The sequence below is a fragment of the Corylus avellana genome, chromosome ca1 (assembly GCF_901000735.1).
Source record: "Corylus avellana chromosome ca1, CavTom2PMs-1.0".
Lineage (NCBI taxonomy): Eukaryota > Viridiplantae > Streptophyta > Magnoliopsida > Fagales > Betulaceae > Corylus > Corylus avellana.
The window spans coordinates 30,134,198-30,142,472 of NC_081541.1; the positions used below are offsets into that span (position 1 = coordinate 30,134,198).

Consider the following 8,275-nt stretch of genomic DNA (forward strand, 5'->3'; position numbering starts at 1 on the left):
CCTAGTACATGTCCTGACTATTTAGAAATTTCCTTGACCTTTGAACCACCACTCTTAATGGTCTCTTCCTCTCTTTGTTTTAAGGTTGAGCTAGCTTTCGCCCGCCGGGCGTAGCTGCACTCGTGCCAATCCCGTTGAGGTTTAATTGATCAGATTGTTGAGTTGATTTTTTGTGAACCAGGTTGGCATAATCCTTGGTCCATCTCTTCTGGGACGCTTCAAAATAGTGAATGTTCTGTTCTCGATAAGAGGTCAAGAAATAATAGGTAGATTGTCTCTCTTCAGTTTCGTACTCTTTCTATTTGTGAGTGCAGTGAAAATGGATGTAGGAATGGTCAAAAGAAGTGGAAGAAAAGCCGTGTTTACTGGTGTTGCATGCATATTGTTCCCAACGCTAATTGGCTTGTTAGTCCAAGCGCAACTTGGAAGATTGTGGCGTCTAAATAAACAACATCTAAACTTCCATTTATGATAGTAAACTATTGTATAACTCCATTTCCGGTCCTCGTTTGCCTTCTTGAGGACCTCAAGATCCTGAATTCCGAACTCGGTCGATTAAGCCTTTCTACAGCAATGGTGAGCAATTTGTTAGGCCTGTTTTTGAGCCTTATGGCCACCTTCACTAAAACTGGCACGGAGCAAGGTAGTAAGATTGTCTCTATAGATTTAGCAGCATTCGTAAGCTATGTTATCGTCCTTGTATTTGCAATTCGACCATTAATGTTTTGGGTAATCAGACAGACACCAGAAGGCAGGCCTGTCAAAGACACGTACATTCATACCATCATGCTAATTTTACTTGGCTTCACGTTGTTCTCACATTTCTTTGGTCAGACTGTACTCTTAGGACCTTTCCTTCTAGGCTTGGCAATACCAGATGGACTGCCTTTAGGATCAGCTATTGTTAGCAAGTTGAATTGCTTCGTTTCAGATGTTTTTTTGCCGGTCTATGTGACTACTTGTACGATGAGGGTAGATCTGAGTTTAATCAAATTTGATAATAGTTTCATGAAAATCAATGCAATCATCATTGCGTTGACTTTTATGGCCAAAATGGTGGCTTGTTTGGTTCCTTTCTTATACTCCAAAATGCCCTTAAATGATGCTCTCGCACTTGCTCTATTATTGAGTTGCAAAGGTGTAAGCCAACTTTTTAGCAACACATTCTCAAGAGATATCGAGGTGACCATCTTTTCTCCCCTATTCTTTTATTTTCTTTCCTAGAACAAGTAATTTCCTTTCTCTTTTTGGTTCCATTTTGGGTGCTTACATTGAGATGATTGCCTAATTTTTGTAATGCTCTTTTAATGCAGACCTACAGTTCATTCATTTCAAATTGGTAGGATGAGAAAAAAGAAAAAAAGAAAAGAACAAATAAAATTGCCTGTTGGATTTTTCTTCCCTTTCCCCATCCTTAATTTTGAACATACAATACTTACCCTAGAGAAAAATCGTCATGTAGATGTAAAGAAAAGGAACAAAGGATTATAGTAAGTTATCTTTTTTGCAAATTTGATGGTTGATATTTCATGGTTATAGGATTATTTTAAGCATAAGTTCTAAAATTAAGAATGAAAGAAAATATTGATCTTTTGGAAACATCATACTATATTGCAAAATACATTTTCTAGCACATAATCTTTATTAGTAAAAAACCTTGTTTTTTGAACAAGGTCTCCTGATAGTTTTCTCCAACATTCTTTTAATTAAGTGCAGATCATAACAGACGAGGTGTTCTCTATGATATGTGTTTACATCCTATTGACTGCAATTTTCATGCCACTCCTATTGAAGTTCCTGTACGATCCTTCGAGGCAATATGCAGGTTACCAAAAAAGGGATTTAATGAATTGCACACGCAATGCAGAGCTTCGAATCCTAGCATGCATTCATAGGCCAGATAACATTGTTGCTGTAACCACACTACTTGAAGTATCGTGCCCATCTAGAGAAAGGCCCCTTATTGTTTCTGTACTTCACCTTATCGAATTAATTGGTCGGGCCTCTCCTATTTTTATTTCCCACCAAATGCAGAAAAAGACTGTCTGATAGTTCCTATTCCAAGAATATCATTCTCTCCTTCAATCACTTTGAACAGAACAATCTAGGTGCTGTTTCAGTAAACGTCTTCACAGTAATCTCTCCACTCAAGTCCATGCACGAAAACATATGCATCCTTGGATTGGACAAACTCACATCCCTCATAGTAATGCCGTTCCACCGAAAATGGTCCATTGATGGTTCTATTGAATCAGAGGATAATGCCATGAGGACCTTAAATTGCAATGTGCTTGAACTAGCCCCTTGCTCAGTTGGCATCCTGATTGACCGTGGTAATCTAGGCCACTCATTGCTTTCATCAAAGTCATCCTATTCTGTTGCCATGATCTTCTTTGGAGGTAATGATGACCGAGAAGCACTCACTTTTGCTAAACGCATGGTGAATCACTCCAAAACTACCCTCACTGTGGTTCACTTTGTTACCGTTGGCAACGAAGATGATACCTATTGGGATGAATATTTTTTTGACTCTGAGATACTCAAGGATGTTAAACTTAATAGTAAGGGTTATGAATCTGTGTTATACCAAGAGAAGATGGTGAAAGATGGGGCTCAGACGGCATTGGTAATTCGATATATGGTGAAGGAATATGACCTTATTATTGTTGGTAGACGGCATGGCGTAGAGACTCCGCAGATATCAGGTCTTGCAGAATGGAGTGAATTTTCAGAGTTAGGGATTATTGGAGACTTTCTTGCCTCATTAGATCTTAATAGTAGAACTTCTGTTTTTGTGGTCCAACAACAAAAAAATAAATGACTTGTTGCTTGGCTAGGGAGGCTAGTGGAGCTCTTATATGTTAGAGTAAATTTGGATTAATGCTCACCTCTTCGATGGTTTTAAAAGTTACAAGTATCGTTGATTTAAGAAGCAAGAGTGTTCCATCTGGTGTCCTCATTTCCATCAACATAAACACAGAGACACAACCATGCAATCAATCATGTGGTTTAGGCCCCTAACCTAATTGCTATGCAAGCAGCATGCAAGATCTGCATACATTACTATGCCAAGAGTTTTAGGATATAGAAAAATAGTACGAGCATTTGAGGATGTTAGATTAATCATACTGTCCCCCTAACAGATTTCATGACTTAAATTGCATAAATTGTTCATGAGGCCTAAAATTAGTTGTCACAAAATATTGCTCTTGATAGTTTATTTTATGGAAAATGTTGCTTACCATCCTTGATCTTTCATCAATTTTGCAATCATACCCTTAAACTTTAAAAAATGTTAAAGTTAAATTCACTTCAATTTACCCTCTTGAAGTTTCAGGAGTTTTTCAATTTCGAACCATAATGTTTAAAACTTAGCAATGTACCCCCTTAATGTTTTAAAAATTTTCAATTCAGACCCTCCGTTATTAATTTTCGTCTAATTGGACGGAAATCATTCCACATGCGTCTCATGTGGGATTTTGATGTCCTCTATTCCAATTTTGCCCTCATTAAAACCTATAAAATTACGTAATTACCCTCAAGTTCATAAGTTTTAATGAGGGTAATTACGTAATTTCATAAGTTTTAATGAGAGCAAAATTGGAATAGAGGGCATCAAAATCCCACGTGAGATGCACGTGTGATGATTTCCTTCCAATTAGACAGAAATTAGTAACGGAGGGTCTGAATTGAAATTTTTTGAAACATTAAGGGGGTACATTGCCAATTTTTAAATATTATGGTTCAAATTGAAAAACTGCTGAAACTTCAGGGGGTAAAGTAAATTTTTCCAAAAATGTTAATTTAGGGTTACCATTTTTAGAAATTTGCAATGGTTGTGCAAAATTGTGTAAAAGACTACTGATTTTTTATTTGAGAAAATTAAATGTATGTCTCATTCATTTACAAGCATGAATAGCCAAATCCTAACCCTTTTAAAAAGAAAAAGAAAACTTAACGTAACTCCCTGAACTTTTATCACTTTTGCAATCTCCCGTTAAAATTTAAAAACTCTCAATTTAGTGTATTGAATTTTAAAAAATTTGCAACCTCACACCTCTTGTTAGGGTTTAGGGTTAAATTAGATGGTTAAAAGGTGAAATAACCATTATACCTTTATAAAATTTATGAAATTACAAATTTTTTAAATAAATGCAGAGGTATTTTGAAAATTTCTTAGTGTTTCGTAGGATTTAACAGAAAATCATAATAAAGGGGTAAGATTGCAAATGTTTAAAAGTTCGATACATAAAATTGAGAGTTTTTGAACTTTTGGAGGGAGGGATAGATTGCAAAAGCCATGGAAGTACAGTAGAGCTAAGCGAAGTTTCTCCAAAGAAAAAAAAAAAAAAAGAAAGAAAAGAAGCCATGACTGCATCATAATTTTCTCAGCTAGTGGTTAAGGATGTTGAGAAGAACTATGTTTTTGATTAAACGCCTAAATCAGGCACTCAAGTCCTTCTGCTCTTCAGGATCTTTCATGGACATCTCCAATTCTTTGAGCTGACTTTGCATGTTTTTGTCATGAGAACTAACTGCTGAATTCGTTTACTTCTGCCGCTTCTTCCTCACAAGCCACTCTTTTGCTCTTCATTATGTTGGCAAACAAAGACCATCCACTTGGCTTTGGTTATCTTTGGTCCACAAATGAAGCACAACAAAGATTCAAACACAGTGACAGTAAATGTTTCCACCTCTCTTAAGATGCTATAAACATGGCCGTAGTCTCATTTTCTGTGTTGGGTGGGCAGAAGGTGCATCGATTTTTCATACCTTTCATGTTCCTCAAGGCTTTGCTCACTGCATGCATGTGCAATCCAAGAGCTGAAGATATCCATCTAAAACCTCATTGATGCATCTCCAATTCTGCTTTTGGGAAAGAGATTGTTGAGTATGTGGCAACAGAAGCAATTTTGCCATGCAATCATGCAAATCTTGAAGGCCAGTTATGTTGCGGATTAATGATGATGACGATGAAGAGGCAGCTAATTCAGAAGCCTTCAATCTGCATAAATGTTCCCTTTCTCGAGAAAGAGATGCCTATTGAAAACCACTCTGCCTTCCTTCCTTGGCATCTGCTCGTTATATATTTTGAGGTGAGGGGGACAAGAAGAATCTCATCTTCTTGAAAAATCATTCGTAGCAACATATTTGATTATAACCACACCATGTCAGCAATGTTTGTGCAATGTCTCCTGATCACCATGGGTCCAACTCATTGTCAATAATACTTCATTTCTAATTTCCTATATCACAAGCATCTTTACTGATACAAGATTGGTGGCAGTAGGCATATCCATCCAGCTTGGCCTGCCTACCTATGAGGGAACCATTGCTCTTGCATACACACACAATTAAAAGTTTGAGCACCAAATTAGCCAATAAAAAATAACTAACATATAACAACCACTTAGGAACTATTTAATTAGTTTAGTCTAATTAAGGTTGGGATATTGTAATTAACCTCCCTCGCCAGACATCGCGGTGGTATATATACGTTCATCTTTTGTGGCTCTGGTCCAGCTACTACCAAAGCGCACTTCCCTCCCTGTTGTAATTCTCAAGTTTGTTTGTTATTGTATTAAGTGTTGCTTCACGCAAATTCACCCCTGATCCCGCCGCTTCAATTTTTTTTTTTTTTGCACTGTATTAATTACATTGGGGTCTTTATTGGGTTATCACACCCATCTTTTTTGTTTTTTCTTTGATGTACTTATTATCCTTCCCTGTTCTCCTGTACTTGCTTTAAAAAAAAAAAAAAAAAAAAAAAAAAAAAAAATCTTCCTAACATGAGTTGTATACATTACAGGTTGAGTTGTAACAACGTGATGTTGATTTATATGTAAATTCCATATTATCTATGACGATGTTTTTGCAATGTCTTGCTCCCACCAGCACCTCCAGCTGTTGATATATTATTTGAATTAAGTTTGTGAAAATATCAGTAAAAAATTGAACAATGATTAAGTTCTCCTTTGCACACGTGCAAATGCAAACACAATGACAACACCATGTATATACATATATTTATTATTAAATCAATAATTAGAAAAGAAAAAAAAAATTAGTCAAATTGTGCAGGACCCAACCATGATTGCTGGGCAAGAAGCAGGCAAGATCTGCATACATGTTTTAATAGTGAAGGAATATGATATTCAAGTCTATTATGCATGTGTACCACTTTTTCTACAATCTTTTCTTTATTCATACATGTACTTGTTATTAATTCTTAGTCTAACTTTAAATTATCTGCTCTGAAAATTAAAACATTTGGAATCTTGACAACTTTGATATCAAGTTGAATAGCTTGCGAGCATAAGTGATGAAAATAATGTTCAGAAAACAATGCTTTATGCTTCATGGAATCTACATATGCATGCATCACAAGACTTTTTTTGTGAACCCCATTATACAACATGACTTCTAATTTTCTAAGCTCAAAATTAAAGTTCAAATTTAATTTACTATGGACACCATTATATATATATATATATATACATTAATCCAATTAACCACCTGGCAAGGTTGCTTAATTGATTAATGGGGTCATTCGAAAAAGATATATCCTTTTTATGTTGGCAAATTCATGTGTCAAAATATGTCTTTGGGTTGTATTGATTAGGTTTAAGTTTAGGATTAAGTCGGTGTAAAAGTTGGTCCAAGACATGAGAAATATAATTTTATGAATGCCGTCAAGCCAAAACCTAGTAAAAGAAAAATAATCATATCGATCTTTTGATTCCAACATCTAATGAACGCAAGCTTGGTGGGGTTGGAAAGATGACTGGAAGGATTACAAATTTGTATTTCAATAAAAGTTTCCAATTCTAATGTTTGCTAGCTGGGTCAAAACGGATTGCCAATAAAAGTATGAAAATTTTTACATGAAGGCTCGGTTGCAATCACAATTGAAGAGTCATTAAATTGTGATTAGTATTTAATGAGACAAACAATTGAGGACTCACAATTGAAGACTCAAGTCCCGGGCGGGTATTTTTATATTTTATTTTTTAAATTATTGTATATTAGTATTTTTATTTTGTGTATATAAAAAATAGGAAAAAATATAAAAAAACCCCCCAAACTACTAGCCGTTTTCGATTTAGCCCCCTAATGTTTCGAAAGTGATAAAGTAGCCCCCAAACTACCAAACTATTGCATTTTGGCCACTCCGTTGCATTTTCGGAGGCTTTTTTATATTTTTCCCTAAAAAATATTTGTGATTTTCCGTGCGCGTGCCAAATGCCGGAAAATGTTTTCATCGTAAAATATTTCCTGTAAAATAACTTCCCTGAAAATATGTTACGATGAAATATATTTTACACCAAAACAAACGGAGCCTAAATGAGATTTGTATAAAATGGATCGATTGCAATCTCGATCCAACAAACTTGTGATAAACTATTTTTTCAGTAGCTGCTTTAGCTTTTAAAGCCCGAGTTTTATCATATCTATATAAGCCTATTAATTAAGGCACGACTTTCCTTCAAAAAAAAATTAAGGCACGACTATTTGAGAGAGAGAGAGAGAGAGAGAGAGAGAGAGAGGCTATATTTAAAATTAAAGCTTGGGGAGAAAAACTAAACTCTTGAGACTATACTATGTAACACCTCTCTCTTGTTTTTCTTACTGCAACTGAATCACCGAAAACCTTCAGCCACCAGACTTCTAGGTTGCAGTGGACACAATTTGTTCGTAAAGGTGATTCATATAGAAGGAAGGCCGGATGTTATAAGTTGAGTCTTGGGTCACAAAGGTTTTATAAGTAGATCAAGTTTGTAACATAAATTTTCTATAGTGGATACCTTTGAGGTTGGCTGTCTTTGGATTGATTTTACTTCTGAAGAGTTTTTCAAAAGGTTTTTTTGTTACCAAAATGTGTGAAGGCTTACTTTGATCTTGTTATTGATTTCTGTGGTCTTTGGCTTTAAAGTTGATAACTTTGCTAATATCTAATTTGTTATAACTTGGGTTAAAAGCCAATTTTTCATAGGTGATTTTACACATGACACCGACTAATTGGGTAAATAAGGGATATAATAGAACATTCACATCCAATATTGTGCAGCTGAAAGTGAAAGTGCTAGTGAAATTCAAGATTGTGAACAAGAGATGAAGAACAGATGATTTCTGCAACTTATCGGAAAAAAGAGAGCTGATTTATAATTATTATCTCATTCATTTACAAGTATAGATAGGAAATATTTTCCTTCTCTTTGCATAATAAAAAAAGACAAAACTGTATATCTATTCTATTGCATTGTGATCTTTCTGG

The 8,275-nt window shown here is 35.3% G+C and overlaps 1 protein-coding gene across 1 annotated transcript; it reads left to right on the forward strand.

Annotated features, from left to right (window-relative positions):
* Nucleotides 1-573: 573 nt before the first annotated feature.
* On the forward strand, nucleotides 574-2,821 carry LOC132169567 (cation/H(+) antiporter 3-like). Its single transcript, XM_059580588.1, has 3 exons — nucleotides 574-972; nucleotides 1,717-1,971; nucleotides 2,099-2,821. The coding sequence occupies exons 1-3, from the start codon at nucleotides 574-576 to the stop codon at nucleotides 2,819-2,821; spliced, it is 1,377 nt and encodes a 458-aa protein (XP_059436571.1).
* Nucleotides 2,822-8,275: the final 5,454 nt, after the last annotated feature.

Excerpts from the sequence above, each read along its gene's own strand:
- LOC132169567 (XM_059580588.1), top strand. The coding sequence starts at position 574 with ATGGTGAGCAATTTGTTAGGCCTGTTTTTGAGCCTTATGGCCACCTTC. Across the intron at positions 973-1,716 it reads TGACTACTTGTACGATGAGG|ATCATAACAGACGAGGTGTT; the intron begins GTAGATCTGAGT and ends AATTAAGTGCAG. Across the intron at positions 1,972-2,098 it reads AAAGGCCCCTTATTGTTTCT|AACAATCTAGGTGCTGTTTC; the intron begins GTACTTCACCTT and ends CACTTTGAACAG.